The sequence below is a fragment of the Centroberyx affinis genome, unplaced genomic scaffold (genome assembly GCF_046629955.1).
Source record: "Centroberyx affinis isolate AG114_WGS23_722 - 3 ecotype Tasmania unplaced genomic scaffold, CSIRO-AGI_Caff_v1 ptg001091l_1, whole genome shotgun sequence".
In the NCBI taxonomy this organism is placed as follows: Eukaryota; Metazoa; Chordata; class Actinopteri; order Beryciformes; family Berycidae; genus Centroberyx; species Centroberyx affinis.
The window spans coordinates 175,777-195,996 of NW_027279636.1; the positions used below are offsets into that span (position 1 = coordinate 175,777).

Genomic DNA, 20,220 nt, shown 5'->3' on the forward strand with positions numbered 1-20,220 from the left:
GCAGCTTTAATTTGTGGCCTTCTTATTTACTAAGAGTAATTTGTAATATTTAGATGGCGCTTGTTTCAAAATATTTACTTTGAAAAACAACCAAAATAAAGGAAAAAAAGCTCATATTTCATAACATGATAAAAGCACTGGAAAACAATCTATAGTGATGTAAGGGAATGCAGGAAATGAGCAAAAAACTCCAATCACGCTGCAGTGGTCCTTTTTAAAGGGTAAACTCGGCCCCAGTTCGGTAACCTCAGCAAGCCCTAGCTGTCACTTAAATAAGCTGCTCCTCCACTCAGAAAGCTTCTCTGACAACAGCCAAGCTGCACAGGCAGATATATAGCTAGCTACCCTTAACACCAATATCTCTTTCACATCTTAAATTGCAAGCTCTTGCATCAGATTCCCCTCCCCCAACACACACACACACACACACACACTTTCTGTCTCTGTAGCTTTTTCACACACCTTTTTCTCTCACTCTCACATTCACCTCTCATTTTCATCTCTTGTATTCATGCCAGTGTGGAATGGTACTGATTCGCCCCGATGTTCCTAAATGTTTACTCCTTTCTCCCTCAGCCTTATGAACCTGGGGACGACTGGTCAGAGCACATCAGCTCCTCTGGGAAGAAATACTATTACAACTGCAGGACAGAGGTCTCCCAGTGGGAGAAGCCCAAAGAATGGCTGGAGAGGTAGCTATGGTTCCTTTACCCAAATTAGGTGATTGTAGACATAATATTTTAATCCGTCTTAAGCAATGTTTGGATGTATGGTTGAATTTTGTTGTGTGTGTGTCCTACAGAGAGCAGAGGCAGAAAGAGGCCACTAAGACAGCGGTTGTCAACAGTTTCCCCAAAGACAGGGACTACAGAAGGGAGGCCATGCAAGCGTCGGCAGCCTCTGGCTTTACTGGTGCTAGTAAGTGTTGCGTAAATTAACCACAACACACATTTTCCTCACCAGTCTGCCATGACTAATTTGAGTGAACCACATGTGCTTTGTTTACATCTCTGTATACACTTTCTCAATTTCCCATTTGTCTGAATATAGATTGTTGGCTTGGACTAGGCTTAGATATCATTGTCTTCATCCTACTACAAATCTGCCTGAAAGTTCTTTCTGATTAGTCAGTGATGACTGCTGTTAAGCTGATCTGTGGCTGATGCTAAAGAATTGCTTACCAAAAGACTGAGACTAAAAATGGCTGAACAATGCATGCTAATGTGGTACTAAGCAAGGCACTTTGGTTTAGGGCTGCAACTAACGATTATTTTCATTGTCGATTAATCTGTCGATTATTTTATCGATTAATCGATTAGTTGTTTGGTCTATAAAATGTCAGAAAATGGTGAAAAATGTCGATCAGTGTTTCCCAAAGCCCAAGATGACGTCCTCAAATGTCTTGTTTTGTCCACAACCCAAAGATATTCAGTTTACTGTCATAGAGGAGTAAAGAAACCAGAAAATATTCACATTTAAGAAGCTGGAACCAGAGAATTTTGACTTAATTTTCTTAAAAATTTACTCAAACCGATTAATCGATTATCAAAATAGTTGGCGATTAATTTAATGGTTGACAGCTAATCGATTAATCGATTAATCGTTGCAGCTCTACTTTGGTTGTGCACAGTTAAGCAAATCCGATTTAGAAGTCCATTCGCTCTCATCAGAAATTCTTTGAATGGCTGTTGTCGTGTCTCTGGTTTCGTCGGTTGTATCCACACATATTGCTAATTCAGGAATAAATTCTGGCAAGGAAATTCACCAGCTGCCCAGAGATGGTTGAGTAGTTAGGTTCCCCACCTCGAACCAGATTTGTACCTCCACAGGCCAAGGATCAAACCCCGTCATAGCTTTACACTCCTATGTCTCCCCCACTCTGCCTCGTCACTATTTTCCCACTGTATAAATAAAAAATATATATTTAAGGTGAGTGGGCTGCATACTCCTTTACAAGAATATATCTATTCATCAGCAATAGACATTCAGTCTAGATAAACTTGATAGTTGTGTATAACAACTACTAGTCAGCAAGCACTCTGTATTGTATCACAGGTAGCCACTTGATATTACAGATTCTGTTGAGTAAAAAAAAAAAAAAATTTGAGTTGTTCAGGGATTAACCCAAACATCGGGTAAAGCAAAAATCACTAAATATGTCTACTATAAATTGGCACTCCACTATGAAGTGATACGAATATTCACAGTGCACTGCAGGATGTAACTTTGATGCACCAGGGATTAATTTCCAAAGTAGCAGAAAACCTGCACAGAACTCAGTTCATTCATCTTCATTGGTGATAAGCTGTGACCAGCGTGGCGGTCACGTCACATTTTGTTGTTTCAATCCGTGGCTTCAATAAGGAAACTGAACTCCTGGCACAATGAAGTTGCTTTAGGCTATATATTCATTTATAGGCACAGAGCTGACAAGATGGATAACAAACTAGGCTACAGAGCAATCAAACCCACAGTAAAAAGGACAGGCTAAAATACAGCCTAAAAACACAAATTGAAAAACCACTATAATACTCTTCAAGTTAAACCCTTGATTAAAATGGTTGTAACACAAATAAGACTTTTTTTTTTTTTTTTTTTTTAAACAAAACTACAATCAAACAAAACCTAAACTGGATGTCTTACAGTAGATGTTGTACTACTGTTCTGCATTGCTGGATGGATGATCTGCTGAAGGCCTTTGCGATTGTGGTATACTGAAACACTGCAGGCAAACTCATCCCTGGATTATGCAGGAGTGCACACTGTTGAGGTGCTCTGTAACTCGGGTAGATGAGCAGCAGGGGAACATGGGCAGTCACAAGGCCTGATGAATGTTCTCTTTTCTGGGAAGGACTGTGCCACAGCAAAGCCTCTTTCCTCTGTCTCTGTTATTCTGTCAGACAGCCAGTGAGACAGCCTCCACCACAGCCGAGCACAGCCTGTCTTGCCGTAGAGCATTTACACATTTTCACTGGGACTGTGCCAAGGTCGGCAGTTTGTTGATTTTCTCAGTCTCCTCTTACACAGTCTTACAGGTCACAGAGGTGACAAAGCTGAAACAGACTGAGATTAGTTTGTTAGGCTCTAGGTGGAAACATGGCCTGCCATTGTTGGTTTGGTACAGGCATAGTACTTAGTATAGCACAGTGGTAAAGGTAGGGTTATAGAGAGGACAGGGAAAATTGAATTGAAAGTTGATGAGGCATGGGTAGATATTGTAGGCATAGTTAGCCAGCAGTGGGTAAAAAAGCCAATGGAAACCTTCACATTATCTAGTGTTCTCAGTAAGCGCCGGCTGCCAGTTAATTAGCCGTTTAGTGCCACGTCAGCCGGCTATATTTTTTTCTCTCAGTTGTGGAGTGTTAAATTGTGTTAATTTGTGACGCATCATAATAAATTGATATTTCATGTTCGGACCATTGACATTCTTTTGAATCTTGCACCAATCACAGACGCTGTACTATGACAGACACTTGTTGGTCCCTCCTCTTGTGTGTTTAAGACTGATTAACAGCACAATGAATGCCAGTTACCAAGTCCAATAACTGAGTGGTAGTTTACACACACAATTCTGCCAAAGAGTGCCGTAACTATGCTGGTTTAGAATAAAATAATGTGTCCTGCAGCAAATCTCTGTGGCTTTCCAGCAAGCCCTTACTTATACTTTTGTGTGATTTATTTATCCGCTGTTTGGTATAGAATATTCTAAACTGTTCCTCCCAAAGACTTTTTCCACCTAAAATGGACACTGTGTCATTTGTGGAGGATAACATCTTTACTGTTGGCTAATTGTAAAACATTTTACATCACCTGACATTTATTTTATATATTTGTTAATTAATGATGCTATCCCAGAAGACTCAAAGGTGTAATACCTGCTGCTACCAAAGCTTCTAAAAAGTATTGACTTTGGGCGTTGAATACTTTTTTGAATTGAATATTTCTGTTTCAATTTTGATGAATTGGCAAAAACTTCTAAAAACATGTTTTCACTGTCATTGTGGGATATTTTTTGTAGGTGTGTGACAAAAAATCACCACAAATTGCAGGAAAAGTTAAGAATGCTTTTTGATGCCACTATATGATCACCGTTAGTGACAGCATTTAGTGGCTGTCGTAGTGGGAGAAACCTGTGACACATAGTTGTGGCAGAAGCGTGGCATCCAATGGCTATAAAAAGCCACTAGCCAGAATTTCACACACCAATCCTAATTATGAGCCAAAGGAATGCTTCCTTCTAGTGACCCATCAGACATTTGACTCCAAAGCATGTCTGTGTCACTTTTTACTTTCTACCTCTGTGATGTGTAGTTGGCGCAAGAAGTGTGCAGGTCTGTAACAGTAGTTGGCATACTGAGCTATTGCTCTAGAAGGTGAACTGGGCAGCAAGCGCTCCAGTATGACTAGTAGTGAGTTATTGGCTTCTTTCAACCTTGGGACGGAGTATTTAATGTTTGGACCTTACACTTTGGAAATATTGTAGGCCTATATGTTAGCTGGAAGTACCAAGTATTTGGAAATGCTGGATGTGTGATGCAATCTGTGATGTTACATGTAGAACGCATGACGAGGCTGGCATACTTCTGCACATGGTCCATTTTAAATACAAACATAAAGGCATTATGGATGAAGTGTGATCTCAGCATAAGCAACCTGATCAAAAAGGGGAAAAAATCCCATTATGGCAGTGTCTTCATTTAAAATTTCCTTATCTGAGGATAATGGAATTGTGAGGATGTCCCCGTTGACCAGTTGGCGTCGTCCTTTCTGCTGCCCTCACAGAGACAGCCCAGGTGGAGAAGCCCACGGCGACCCAGTCCCAGTCGTCATCCTCAAGCTCAGGGGGCCTGAACCCCTCATCGGGGCCTCCCGGATCCTCGGCCTCCACGGTGCCCGTGTCCCCAGTCCTGCAGTCCCCTGCCCCCCCGCTGCTCCAGGATCCCACCCTGCTTCGCCAGCTCCTCCCAGCACTTCAGACTGCCCTGCAGCTCAACAATGCCAGTGTGGACATGGCGAAGATCAACGAAGGTGAGGAGACATCCAGATTACAGATAAACATGATGTATACATTAAGCCAGTGTTTACATTCACTCACGGACAATTGTGGCTTAAATAATCTATATACACACTGAGGCCATCTTGCTTACAATTGAATCTTCTTAGAGCTATAGGCTGGTTTCATTTTCAGTGGAGATCTCCATTGGTGTAAAGTTTTTAGTCCAAGATTAGGCTTAATCCATGTCTGAGCAACCAGCCCTATATGTACCAAGGGTAAATTGCACTGAAATTGTTTCAATCTTGGTTTGGAATGGATCAGTACTAGCCCATAGATTAGGGCTATCCAAGAACTCATGACTTGATAACAAGAACCTGGACGACTGAACACTGCTAGCTAAAACTACCTCTGGATTGGCTATCTAGCTGGGTGTTAACGTGCATGAGCACTAGTTGCAAGGAGTCTCGCTGAAATTGTATGCTGTAATGCTATTGGCTGCTGATCTGAACGCCTAGTTAAAGGCTTTGACATGACTTCTGATAACCTCTCCACACATCTGAAGCTGCCCGCAGTTGCACTGAGCATTTTTATCATGTCCTATCCGACTTGACATTCACACAGTATTCTGTTCGTATCACAGTCTGGATGTCTGGACTGAGTGTGCCTCAGACACACGTTCTACCCCATGCTGGCTGTAGTGAGTCCCCTGAACTCACCAGCCATATGAGTGACTAGCCTAACAGATGGTGCTGTGCCAACACTGGGCAGACCTCTTGCACACACTCAATACCTCCTGATTCGTATCCCTCTCTCTTGTCAATTGTTTTTACCTGCATACCCTAAATGCTTCTGCATTCTGTTGCTCTTGTTTCCTTGTGCCTGTATTGCCGTGCATTGTGTTGGTGCAGTCAGATCTCTAGTCAGAACAGAACAGTACACTAGAGTCTAGTGTACTGTTCTGGTGCTGCATCTGCGTGTCTTGCTGTTGGTGTTAGGATGTCTGTGCTCACAGGAACTGTGCACACAGGCACAGCCCCCAGCCACCTCAGTCCTGCTTCAATATGCACCAACAGTGTTTTCAATAAACTCTGACTGCCAGCTAATTGGATGTTTAGTGTCACAATATCAGCCAGCTACTTTTATTTCTCTCAGTTGTGGAGTGTAAAATCATGTTAAGTTGCAGCATGTTAAGTTGTAACAAATTGTTATTTTTTTATGTTTGCACCATTACCATTCTGTTGAATCTTGCGCCAATCACACAGTGTACACACACCTGTTGGTCCCTCCTCTTGTGTGTTAGACTGGGTAACAGCACATTGAGCGCCAATTGTCAAGTCCCATATTCAACAGCTAGGTTACACACAAACTGCCAAAGAGTACCTAATAGTGGTGTAACGGATCGTAGTTGATCCGTGATCCATACGGATCCCCCCCACGGTTCAGCACGCATGTGAACCGCGGATTAATTGCAAAGTTTAACCATCATAGTGTGAAATACAGTTTTACTGCCACTGTTACTTTTTAAAGTAATAATTCCCTAAATCTCGATGCAGAGTTGCAGTGAAAAGATACAGACAAGACAGATGCATGCTGTGCTTTACTCTGAAGCGCAATGATTGTGTTAGGGAAGAAAAGAAAAGTGACTGATTTAAAAGCCGTCGCTTTCGCCTCCATTGAGTGAAATCCCATAGGCTACGACTTCGGGCATTTTCAGTGCTATAACTGGGAAACTGGGCATGCTTGTCATTGAAATAGATCACAAGATTGTGATGTTTATTGCAACTTCGGCAATATGCTGCCTTCCCTTCAACACACATCTCCGCTCCGAGCAGCTCCAGTCTCTTTGCCTGTCTGTGTCATAGCCTTCAGTATTGATAGGCTATTACTCGTGACATGTAACCAATCAGATAGTGCCTGTGGGCGGGACGTTGATTGAGACCACAGAGTGGTGACTACAGACAGAGAGAGGCGGCTACATCAGAGTCAAAGTAGCACATTTTTATATTAATTTAACCCTACTCTTTTTTCTTTTTTTTGTGATCCGTTGCACCCCTAGTACCTAAGCTGGTTGAGGATAACAGATCTATAGACTTACTTGAAAATTTCTCCTGCAGCAAATCTCCTTGGCTCAGAGGCTTTGAAATCCAACAGTGAACTGCAGTGTTTTTTTTTTTTTTTTTAGACACTTTTTTTGGACATCATAGCTTTCATGGATACCTTGGTCGAGTCAGTAGAGCAATCCGAAGCTGGGTTCTTATTACCTCCGCCAAGGAGGTTATGTTTTCGGTGCTGTTTGTTTGTTTGTCTTTTAGCAGGATTACGGAAAAACTACTGGCCCGATTTTCATGAAACTTCGTGGAAGGGTGTAGCATGGGCCAAGGAAGAACCCATTACATTTTGGAGCGGATCCGGATCCGACTCACGAACAAGCAATGATAGCACAAACCTTGGCGGAGGTCTGCGCTCTCAGAGTGCCCTTCTAGTTGAGTAGTAAAACTGTGCTCATCACAACTGATGCACAGTTGCACAACATGGGGAAAAAATTCTCATGTTTACCACCATCATGGTCTATGCTGATTGTTTGTAGATTTATGTCATGGTTGTGCAGCAACAGTCAGAACAGAAATATTGTGTAGAATAGTGTAATAATATGGGGATTCCTCTTTTTATAAATCTAAAGACATGCAGGCTTCCCAAACTTTTCATGTGAGGGACACCCAAATTAGCTTACATTACCCCATAGGCCCCCATTTGCTGTCAAATATTATTTAGTAGATAATTTTATCATTCTAAAGTTAAAGTAAAACTTCACACAATAGCCACTCTCATACATTTTGTCATTGCGCTGACGGAATAACAGTGAAATTACATCATTCCTCATTTTGCTTGCTAACCCTTCGATCCTATTCAAGGACTCAAAGTTGGGAAACACTAGTCTAAGATATTGCCATAATCATCATTTCAACAATTTCATAATTTCAACCGTTCTTTTAAGGTTGGCCTTATGTTGAGTTTTGCTTAGCCTTTAAATAATTTAATGCAAAATATTTCTTCAATTGACTGTTTTCAGTTTATTATTGATATTGACCAAAATGTTCATATCCATGCAAGACTATGCCTTTACAACTTAGCTTCACATTTTGTATAGTATAAAACTGTTCAGAGTGTATTACTAAATACTAAATTGGAGCTGGCTACTCTCCTCATATAGCTAGCTACTGGAAAACTTATTGACAACACTGCACCAAGTGGCAGACGAAGCGGAAAACCCGTCTGGCATTGTAGGGGACACCTCAGTCATCCTGTCTGTCTGATGGTCTGCTTTATGATCCGTCCCTGGGAGCAGTACCATCTCTGCAGCCTGGGTGGGTAGGAGGACAATGAGAAGGCATTGGCTCTGGCTCAGAGAGATTGAAACTGAAAATGGCTTTGCAGCTTAACAGGTACTGCATCATCAGGCAGTGTTTCAGACTTGTGATTTTTAGTTTATCTCACACATTGCTTGTTTGTGAGTAGGTCATATCTCACTTGGCAGACTTTTTACAGCACACCTTTCAGTGCTGAGGTTTGATTGTAGAGGTCATTTTCTGGTAGGTTCTAATTGGTGCGTTATTTGCTGAAGTCTGATTGCCATCAAACCTTTTCCGTCTATATTCCTGAGTTTGACAGCTCACCTAGCTGAGTGCTGACAGCTGAAGTATAATTGCTGGCTTGCGGGTGTGTAAAGAAGTGGGTCAGTGTTCCTCTGCTGCTGTTGCTGGTATTTCCCAGAGATTTCCCTTACTCAGCACACACACAAACTTTAGCAGAAATTACTAAATCATAACAGTTATCAGAGGCTAATTGAGAGAGAAGTGGTGTTATGGTAACTTAGTTTGAGTATAGCGGGCCTGAAATTAACTGTTTGAGCCACCAGACACAGTCAGGATTTTCATTGGATAATTTTGTTGCCCCATACACCAAAAAAAAAACAGATAAAAAGGGATTCACAGTGACTGACATGATCATATGACTAAGAAAAAGGGTCTCACCATCACTTGGAAGTATTTTTACACTATAGCAATGTTTAATTTTACAGTCTTTAAAATCTATCATATTTGATGTACCATAAAGAAAATGTAAGAAATTTGAAAGGGAAATTTTGCCACTACTGACAAATATGTGGCCAGCACACCTTGAAGAGTTTTTAAGGTTGTCATTGGTGTATAAATGTGTTTTTACTTTGATATTTTAATTTGATACCTGCTTTATACTAAAAGTCCTCATCTGTGCAAGCATGATTTTTTGTTTTGTGTACTAGTGGCTGTATGCCTGTATATGTGTGAGACAAAGAGCAGGAAACCATTTAATTCATTCTGGTCTTGTAATCTAGGCTATTTTTTTTATAAACTAAACATTGAACAGTTTGCTGAAAAACAAATATGGGAAAAGCACAATGTAGACTAGGATATAAAAAAACAACAACTTGTCATTCTTAATGAGTGCTGCACTGAAATGTAGTGCGTAAGAGATTTGTTTTTCCAGAAGGTTTTTTTTCCCCAGTAGAGTACTGTTAGGTTATGGCACGAGCAGTTGGCTAGTGAACACTAGCCAACTGCTTGAAAATTTGTGTAGTCTACCAGACACAAATAGCCAACCATCATTTACAGCTCCTGTTCTAAAAAATGTAGTTGTGTGTTAAAATATTTAAGTGCCTTATAGGGGTGTAACCGGTAGGACAGTAAACCACGTGTCAACACTCCACGGTATGATACTGAGAAGTTTGGAGTGCAAGGTAACCAGACCCAATGGTTATGATGCCAAAATTTTTGCCCCAAGGGGATGCTAGCAGGCTAGATTTGGACATGCCACTACTTGCAATCCCAAAGACTAATATATAAAACGACTTACTAAGCCCTTCATTTTGTTGGCAGTTTCCAACCGGTTGCTCCATGGTGCCTCAAACTTTCACCCTTCCTCCTAGGCATTAGCAGCCTGTTAGCGGTTCCATCAAAGTTCCAATAAAGTCTTTATTTTCCTAAAACAAAGCTTTCAGCAGCTGGGAGCAAAAGCTAATACTAGCTCCAGTTGACTCCACGCTCCCACATGCGCAGCCCGTCACAATAATAGTCAATCGGCAATTTTGCGAAAGTGTGAGGATAGAGGATACTTTGCGGGTGAAGAAGCGAGTTTTGGATGACACTAAAGATTATATTTTGTGTAAAACATTTTTTTAATCGCAGAGTATCGTGCACACCCCTTCTCTCTCACATGTTTTCATAGATTGCAGAGGGACTTTAATTGTGAATTTTTGATATGAAGTATCAAACTTTCTGCAACTGCGAGGACTTGAATATTTCAAGATGAACATTATAAATATAAAGTTATTTGCTTTTGGATGTTGAATGAGTTTTATAACGGTGCACTGAAAATGTGACGAGAGTCTAAAATACTAGCACAGGTGCAATAAAAAATAAAGGCACTTAAGCATTTCAACAGCTATACTACATCTTTTTTCTCTAAATCCTTGAATGTTTAGGCTAATATAGAAATATTAATATAGAAAATATATGAAATGACAACGTAATAACTTTCTTTGAATCGGCGTGATCACCTTCATAAAGCTTCCTGTAACGCTGACATCAGTAGATGTCACAAGCAAGCTCCAGTACATGAGATTTGCAAGTGCAGAAGGTTACTGCGTTCACTGACTGGCTAATATAAACTAACTTTTGTCAGTTTCTCATCTGTGGTGCTTGCTGGCTTGGTAACAAAGACAACTGGATAATTTCTGAGCTATACTGCTGCCTTCTTTATTGTCCTCCATTTCTGATATGAAACTATGTTTATATGATGCTCATCTTGGCAGAAATGCTCAGCAAGGAAGTCAATTTGTTAATGCAGTCGACGCACGGTCAAATGGCAGAAACTAGAGTTCACTGTTTGCTTAGCATACCAGTGCCTGGGGACTTAGTTGGATGAAAGCTTGCGGTTTGACCCGGCAAACTTGACCCAGAGTGTTATTATAATAATATGATAACAAATGTAACACTTTTTGGATCCTCATCAGGAAATTCTCTTTACACTTGCCTCCTCCACAGGGAGGTCAGGCTCAGCTACAGAGCAGCCGCCCTGGAGCTGGTAGGGATTCAGTGTCTTGCTCAAGGACACTTCAGCAGGGGGGATACAAGCAAACAAGGGGGATTGAACCCCGGTCCTTCAGTTGAAGGACGGTCTCTGTACTCACTATGTCACCCTGCTGTCCCTGGTCATGAGATACTTTGACAATGTGAGACTACTGTTCTCTTTACACAGACCACTTTTGGACTTATAAGACTTAACTTGCATTGTGGCTCTTTGGTCATCTGCACAGAGGTAAAATATTTGCCCACAAATGTAGCAGGAAAAGCTTCACAATCACTTGTGAAAGTTGAATTTAGCACATCGTTGACAGATGGTCAGATTATTTTCATGCTGTGTAATGTTAATGTGAACTGAGAATATTTCCCTATAAATTTGTTTTTGTTTTAGTCAATGGGAAGTACGTCAAACCAAGAATGTGTGCAGAAAGTGGGATAACACACAGCCTTAACATTCTGGCCAGGTTGCCATAACATGCATTGTTCTGGTTAGGGGTACACAGTCTATGAAGCTTAAAGCTATAACCAAGTGGCAGAAAACAAGTGCATCAAATAATTAAAACCTTTATCAAAACATCTGACTGTCCATGACGGACATGGGCATATTAGAGCAGGATGATGGGCATAATTTGATCTCTGTGGAGGAAAGGAGGAGAGAGTTCAGGCAAGTTTCAAATGGAGTCTCCCAGGTTGTGAAAGTTGGCCAGTAAGATTTGCCTGCAGTCCTACCAGGACTATTCCTATTCAGGGATTGAAAAGTGTTGAAAACACTGCATTTTGTTGAGATGCTTACCATTCTTATTGGCTTCAAATGTGTCTGTTCACAACTGAAAATAAGTTCCCCTTACAGAAGCTGATAGTGGGGATTTGTGAAGGATCATATCCAACTTAAAACAAATTCCAAATCTGTTGGATTCAGAATCTAATTGATAAGACTTAGACTAACAATTTCTCCTATTGACGCTGGAGTGTCATGAATATTCATGTCATGAATACATTGTATCATGAATGAATTCAAAACAATGTGTTGCTTATCCAGGCTGTCTAAAAATCAGGTAGATTGTTTTTCACTAGGGTTTGTTTTGTATGCATAATCTTTGTAGCTCCCAGTTATTTTGATTTGCTGCATATTCATGATGATCTAGATAGAACAGTGAGTCAAACCATGAGGTCTGATAAATTCCCCCGCTGACACAATACAGATGATCTCTGCCCCTTCCAACAGGCAAAGGCAAAAGCATCAGAAATATTTAAGAGTTCCAGCGTTGGATTACCTTGTGATTGCAGAGATTTTGCAATGGATTTGGGACAACTGCAATACTTGTAAATTAGACTTGTAACCATAGAGATATAACACATTATATCTGTGTTATATCTCCATGCTTATACCTTATTGCTTATTCAGATGCATAATGTGCTATCTAATCAGAAATACAGAGTATAAATGAACAACTAGGCCAGTATTGTACCTTGTGAAAAATAGCTTTGAAATTAACTTGAGTAAAGCTCTGTATATTTAATCAGTTGGAGTATGCTATTGGCTTTTTAGTTGAGCACCTTTTTTTTCTTGCTATGCTACCTGAAATGTGTTTGGCTGTCGTCATGCTACTAGATATTAAAATATTAGAATTGTTGGGAGGCTTATGGATGAATGAGGAACTTTAATTGGCATTGGTATTGATATAGTAAGGACAGGAAACCTATGTTTTTTGTTTGTCAGCCACAGGCTAAGAAGTTTCACCCGCCAGCTAAATTTTTTAGAATAGAGAACCACCAAATCATAGTTTGTTACCTGCCAAAGTGACAGGTAGAATAGATGTGAGGTGATTTTACATTTGCCATCACCCATTTATCTGTCAGATGATGCTTGTCCAAATGATTTGAAGAAGATGTAGAGTCAGATTCCACTGAGTAGGCAAAAGAAATGGTCTGAATTGAGGGGCAGCAATCAGGGATCTAGACCTACTTTGCAGTCTGTTGCCTAGACTCACACATTTGACCCACTCCAGTATCATACAGACACTTGGGCATTTAGTACTTTACTTTTTTTATTTTTAACTTTTGTTAATTGGGCTTTCTCTCACCATTCACTTGGATAGCTCTTCTAAGCAGTATACTAAAGAAAATTCATTTCTTAAAATCCTTTTATTAGTTGACCATGATCAGAACCAGAAAGAGCCCAGTTTTATTAGAAATGCCTACATTCCTTCCATTGTTCAGTCAAGGTGATTTTGTGGCTGTTTTAGTCCCGTTTCGCATTCAAAATGCTTTGTTCAAAATACTGATTTTGGCATTTTTGCTGTGCTTTTATGAAAAGAAGTCATCTGGATTTGTCCAATTTTGTCCATTTACGTTTCAAGGTTAGTCCTGGTCTGGACCAAAAATTCATGATGTGGATTATGATCTTGGTAATAAATTGTCTGGGCCTTGTCTGTGTTGTCAAATCTCCTCTTTAGTACAAATTGACTTTGTATGATCATCCTTTAGCCAAATTTGACTTATCTTGTGGCACAATTTATTTTCTATCAAGTATTGCTAAGGACAATACATTAATCAAAGTAGCCGTCAAAGAGGGCAGTGTAACCTGTTTCACATGCTACCAATGACATGCAGGCTGTGGCTGCATTGCATTACAGTGTATTGAGGCTAGAATTTCTCCCTCTGATTGTTTGCTCTAGCAAGAAAGTTGCTCTTTGATGCTGAAGGTCTGACACCAAAACTAGATGTTTACTGATGATGTTTGAGATGGCAGGAAAAAATTCTACTTTCAAATTCCATTTTCCCTGCACTGGAAATTCTTGATATGATGTGTCATTTACGTTTGGCTAGTTACCTGCGGGAATAGAACTGTACACCACCAAAATGCAGGGTACATTTAACATGTTTTAGGGTGGTGTTTTTGTTTGTCTGAGAATATTTGAGTCTATCTTAAAAGTAGGAAGGCTGTGGAGACTAGTGATTCAACGATTAACCAATGTCACTATTAACCACACTTTAAAATGCAAGTGTTTTCTAAGTTTAGGTATTTCAGAAGCTGCAGTATCTGTCTATGGTTCTGTGCTGTTCTTTGCGTTCCCACAAGATTGCAGCTGTCAACGCTTCTTATGAGAGTTAATCGCATTGTTTTTGTGTGTTCAAGTGGGACTACATTTGCTAACAGAGAGTATACAACATCCCAGCCTTGTATCCACCAAAAAGTGCCTTAAATCTGCAGTGTGTGAGCTTTTTTTTTGTCTCAGACTAGAATCGCACCATCAAAATCTGTTCTCACCATAGCCAGTTCAAGCAGCATTAGTGCTATTCCTATACCCTCACTGAACACCTGTCTATGAGCCACATCACAGAATTTGGCTGGCAACTAAACTTCAGTGCAGTGCAGAAACCAGTGTTGCACCAGAACTACTCCATCTCAACAGTGCAAGGACTGATAGTTTCTCTGTCTCCCTCTCCAGTTCTCACAGCTGCTGTCACACAAGCTTCATTACAGTCGATGCTCCACAAGATCCTCACAGCTGGACCATCGGCTTTCAATATCACTACTCTCCTCTCTCAAGCTGCTCAACTCTCCAACCAAGGTAAGTGAAGCCCATGCAAAACCATGCCCATGTCACCACTGTTGTGCTGGTGCAGTGTAGGCTGTATGCCTACTTTGCCCTTAAAGGAGCAACTAGTCTTCTGGATTTGCTGTACATTTCCATCAACTTTCCATACTTTGACTACTCGTATATTGTTTGTCATGTTTTGTTTTCTCTCTCTTTTGGGGGGAAGATGTGTTTATGAGCTGCTGAGTTTGTTCTTTTTTGTCCCAGCATCATTTGTGCACCTGAACATGTAGCCTGTATGATTGTAGACTGTCAACATCTTGTTTATGTTTTTTTTTTGTGTATGTGTACCTCTAGCAGCTCAGCAGTCAAATCAGTCGCCAATGTCGTTAACATCGGACGCCTCATCGCCCCGGTCCTACGTTTCACCCAGGATCAGCACCCCACAGACCAACGCTGGTCCTCTTAAACCCCTCCTCAGCACACCCCCTGTCATCTCCCAGCCAAAAGTAAGATGACAATCGCCTGACATTTTAAATGGTAACAAATTAATCTTTGTATCACAGCGACAGGCGGTGTTTTCTGTTGTTTTGATGAACTTTGTGTGTGCTGTAGGTGAGCACGCCAGTGGTGAAGCAGGCGTCTCTTCCCCAGCCCATGCCCCACCAGCCCCTCTCCAGCGATAAGCAGCACGGTCACGATGCCACCACCGCCTCCCCACGAACCCTCCAGCGCCAAGGGTAGGTTTGCTAACGGCATTGTCCTCTTTAGCCAACACTGGTCACAACCTCGCAACCCCACCAAGGCGCAAATCACAGTGACATGACAAAAAAGTGTTTTTGGCAGCCCTTGATTGATGATAGTGTTTTGTGTGTTTTTGTTTTTGTGGGGTTTTTTGTGTTAATACTGGTGTAAATTGGTCTATGGGTCCTGAGGTGGCCATCTTGGGTGTCATGGAATATATTTATTGTTGACTGCATGCAGTTTTTTACAGCCAGCATGTGTTGGTTTTTAACTTTTAAACTTCATCTGTTGCTCTCCAAGAACTGAATTATTTCACTCTTTGGCCAATCCATGCAGTGTGGGGAGCTTTTCCCACCCTCTGTTTTTAAGTAGTGAAGAACATGACTTATCCAAACTAACTGGTAATTAATAATAAAAAAAAAGATGTGATCTGAAATTTTTTTAAGACTTAGAATTTCTTATTGGAGTAGTGTTTCAACAGCAATTTTTAACTACAGAGGGCTTGGCGGATATGTGTGTATGCGTGCTTTCTATTTTGTAAAGCTCTTAACTCACTATTTGATTGTATTTTAGTTATTCAGATTGTTCACCGCCTACTTCCCCGTGGGTTTGGATCAGCAAGGTGCAGCTCTTGCTAACCCTCATTTTGTAGAGGTGACATAAATTGCAACTACCCTGTGTGCGTACGTTTGCCTTTCTGTCAAATAAGCTATACAAGTAGTCAAAGAAATAGGGTGGAAATGTCTCCTAGCCTAAATTTAGGACAGTCCATTTCCATCTGCCTATGAATGAGGAGGGAGTCTTTACTGCCACAAACAAGAAGCTAATCCCTGACTGTGTAGACAGTGTAGTGTTGTGGCGCCATCTGCTGGTGAATGGTGGAATAATATTGTGAGTACCTACTGATTCATTCAGTTGTCTCCCCTCAATTGTTTGTTCAGTCATTTCTATTTATCTGTTTATTTGTTAAATTCAGTTTCCAAAGGGAGAACACATTGGTCCATTTTGTCAGTGATAGTCATTACATCAGATGAAGATATGTACTTTGTAAGTCAGTGCACACATGCTAATGAATATTTTTCTTTGAGCATAGCTTTCCAAGATGCACATGCAGTCCTCCACATAGGTATTTCATCAAAAAGTCAGAGTGCATGGTTGCTTGCAATGCATTGCCAGCTCACAGGCAGAACCTGTCAGTTTCCTCAGCACTGTTCTAGTAATTAGTCAGCCGCCTGTCTGTCTAAGCCAAACCCAAATCTTAAGGTTTTATTCAGTTAACGTCCCATAAAGCATAGACTTCAAAACTTAAGGGAATTCTATACACAGCAGTGCGGTCCTCACAGTCCCGCTCTCTATCTGGTTGAGGAAACGATCAAAATGCTTATATACTCCCTGGACCTGTGTTTATTCCAGCAGTCAGAGGAGTCCCTCCCCCAGTCCCAACCACGTCGCCTCCAGCAGCAGCAGCAACGCTCCCAACTCCGCTCCCCCCAGTTCCTCAGCGGCCCGGCCCTCCTGCTCCTTCACCCCCACCCTCGCTGCCCACTTCAATGAAAATCTTATCAAACATGTCCAGGGTTGGCCTGCCGACCACGCAGAGAAACAGGTTTGTACTACTACTTACTATTTTCACCGTCATCCCAGTTAGTGCCACAGAAAACTTTTGCCGATTTCCTGGTGTTTGTTCATGGTGGGGTTTTTTTGGCTACTTTATGGCAACTTTGGCAGCTTTAAAACTAATCTGATATAAAATCTGCTGATTTGCACTTTATGGAAAAAGATAATGGAACTAAAATCATCAGTACATTGGTTTTGTTCTGTGGTTTAAACAAATTGATTGTCTTCAAGGCATCAAGACTACGTGAAGAGGCCCACACCATGGGGAGCATATGCATGTCTGAGAATTGCACCGAGCTAAAAAATCTCCGATCCCTGGTCAGAGTCTGTGAAATACAAGCGACATTGCGTGAGCAGAGGTGAGAAAATCTTTTTGCTAGAGGAGCATGCACTTGTTGACATGAGAGTAAACCTTACCGGTAATGAATACAACTGATGCTCGGTCTCTCTTTCTTTCCCACAGGATACTATTTTTGAGACAGCAAATCAAAGAACTTGAAAAGTTGAAGAATCAGAATTCTTTCATGGTCTGAGAACTTCTGGTTGAGAGTTAAAGAGAGCTGGGAAAAGGGGGAAGACCCATTGCACATAGTTGGAAGCCGGAGGGAGAACAGTTGTTCAATTCTTCTTGCCCCCAGTCTTAACACACAGGAGCTACAGTTTGGTTGGCTTTGGACCGTTGGGCTGGGCGAGCCTAGAGGGGAAAAGGTGAAGAGTTGTGGGAGGGGAGCGGGAGGGGGTGATTTACAAGACTCTGTTTTGTAAAAACCCTGGCGGAAAAAAAATGTAGATTTCTTGTAGATGTTATCTATGTTGTAAATATGTTTTGTAGATTGAAGCCATGGAAAGCCATGCCTATCAAAGCTTTTGACATCCAAACTAATCAACGCCTAGGCGGCTACATTCATTAGCTAGCCTTTCCTTCATGTTAACTTGTCTGCAGACTTAAAGCTTCATTTTGTCAATAGATCGTTGAACCATTGCCTTGAGCATGTGTGTGTGACCTGCATGGAAATGGAGGAAGATGTTTTAAGCCATTCATTTCCAGAAAAGCCTAGCGTAAAGCTTAACACACTGGTGTCAATATCCTCAAATAACAGTAAACTGATTAGTCTGTCTAGATTCTCTTCCCTCTGCCCTCCGGGGTTGAACTGTAATGCATACTCAGGCACGGTAAACATCCCCTTTTTTGGCAGGTCTGTCACGACGGCTCACAATGGTTCAGTGATCTATTTGCAGCTTCCAGTGGCCCTGCATTTCCCAATCTGAAAATAACAGTGCCTGGTGGTGTGTTGGAGTGAGTGATTGATTTAAACGAAAAAAGAAAAAAAAAAAAAGAGATGTGATGGCGTGCTGCTTTGGACCATTCCCACTGCGAGCCCCTCCCCCCGACCTCGGCCCTGCCCGGTTACAGCCCAACTGCACATTAACACTCGTCACTTCAAACCCTCCTTGTAGGTTTCTTTTTGTTGTTTTTGTTCCCAAAACTTTCCAACTTTCCTTTTTTTTGTACCTCTTTTTTTCCCCCTTCAATTTTGTCACACAGAACTGTACTTTTTAAAGGCGAGGTGGCACCGCACGTTCATTCCTTTGTACAGTTGCTAAAGTAACAGTGGCGTTTTTAAGAAGAGGACAAAGAATAAAATGATTTTATTAAAAGTTGCAGTGATGACTGGTATATCACAATATGTTGTACTCAAACGATTACCCCACGTTTTCCTTTGCACCCGCTTGGGAAGGAGCGGTATCCGTGCTGCTGGGAAGCAAGCAGCGGGTTTGGGCACTGGCGAGGGGCGGAGGGATGCGGATCACTAACTAGTCCCGCACACTCGAGTCAGAGCAGGGCAACGAAGAGGTCACAAGGTCAAATGTGAAATGTATGTATTGTAATAAACATGCTAAACTAAAGTGAGCACTGGTTATTATTTTATTGGAGTATTATGTTAGGTTTCGTTTCTACGCTAGTGCCTTGTTGAAAGTCTTAAGTCTCACAACCTCATTTACCTGAATATACCACACCTGTTAAGTTTTTTATCCTCTATTTGACCAACAGAAAAAAAAAGATCTTCAACAAGCATGTCATGCATAGGGTTGTTTTTCTAGCACGCCCCATCCCTCTCTTATTTGTTTGTTCCCCACTGTTGAAGAGCAGGGTCCTAAGCTGCAAAGGCCTGTTTTTTCCACCATACTATCTATTGAGTCTATAACTGAACTGCACCACACATTCAGTAAAGGTGACCATTGCTTTGTATATTGTTTCCTGAAGTATATTGACAAAAGAAATAAAATATGCCTCTCCAGGGCTGTGTTGTGCTTTGGTTTTTCGTGGGATTTTGATGGTCCCATCTTATGCATAAATTGTGTTTAATTTTCTTGTCTCGTTTGACTTCAATTAGACATGGGATGTTTGGGATGATTTAGCAGTATGGTATCTAAATTCAGTGCAATGCCTTGTAAACAATGTTTTTCAAGGGGGATAAGTTCTAATAAGTTATCCAAAGGAAAAAATCGGCCTGAAAGGCATTGCATGTTGGAAGAAGTGATATCACTGTAGCTCATTGATAATTTTAGCATAAATGCCTCTTTGGGCAATTGACAGTAATTCTTATAGAATGAAAGAGAAACAGTCGATTATACTAATTATGAGTAATTGTATAGTAATTACACTTGAGAGTAAGTACTTATACTTATACGGTTGTGGGTAACAATACTTTTTCCATCTGTCTTCCTAAAAAGTGCTTCTTTCTGTATGCACCATCATCCTTAATATACTGTATATACTGTCAAAAATGTTAATCTCAGATATGTAAAAAAATATATTTATTTTGAATTTGTCACAACTAAAGAGCAAAACTCTAGGATTTTATTCACCATTGATTTCTTTGTGAACCTCTACTGGTGTTCCTGTTTCTTATACTGCAGACTGGGGAGTTTTTAACCTTTCCTGTTCAGAAGATGAATGGTTTCAGATCAAAGATAACTCCTCCCGTCTGTCTTGCTGGTAAATGCTGCTCTAGTCTGAACTTGTTAAACCGCTTTTTTCTGATTTCTCAGCAAGATATTTTGGATGCTGCATGATATATGAGACTGTCCTGTTCACTAAATGTTATTCCCACTAGATTCCTCAGAGTTGACAGGGGCTGCAGGTACTTGAGTAGTCCATTGTGAATAGCTGTCTACTATTTGTGATCCTATTTTAAGA

The 20,220-nt window shown here is 40.9% G+C and overlaps 1 protein-coding gene across 4 annotated transcripts in view; it reads left to right on the top strand.

Annotated features, from left to right (window-relative positions):
* Nucleotides 1–19,315, top strand: part of waca (WW domain containing adaptor with coiled-coil a) — a 32,011-nt gene extending 12,696 nt beyond the window's left edge. Inside the window, exons 5-14 of one of the 4 annotated variants that reach the window (XM_071523466.1) lie at nucleotides 577–692; nucleotides 803–929; nucleotides 4,121–4,156; nucleotides 4,824–5,028; nucleotides 14,568–14,690; nucleotides 15,018–15,166; nucleotides 15,273–15,397; nucleotides 16,815–17,007; nucleotides 17,250–17,377; nucleotides 17,482–19,315. In XM_071523466.1, coding sequence (XP_071379567.1) covers nucleotides 577–692; nucleotides 803–929; nucleotides 4,121–4,156; nucleotides 4,824–5,028; nucleotides 14,568–14,690; nucleotides 15,018–15,166; nucleotides 15,273–15,397; nucleotides 16,815–17,007; nucleotides 17,250–17,377; nucleotides 17,482–17,551 — 1,272 coding nt within the window. In that variant the 3' untranslated portion in view covers nucleotides 17,552–19,315. Of the gene's footprint in view, nucleotides 1–576; nucleotides 693–802; nucleotides 930–4,120; nucleotides 4,157–4,782; nucleotides 5,029–14,567; nucleotides 14,691–15,014; nucleotides 15,167–15,272; nucleotides 15,398–16,814; nucleotides 17,008–17,249; nucleotides 17,378–17,481 lie in introns of all 4 variants that reach the window. The other 3 variants (XM_071523463.1, XM_071523465.1, XM_071523464.1) reach the window with 3 other exon arrangements.
* The last annotated feature ends 905 nt before the right edge of the window (nucleotides 19,316–20,220 follow it).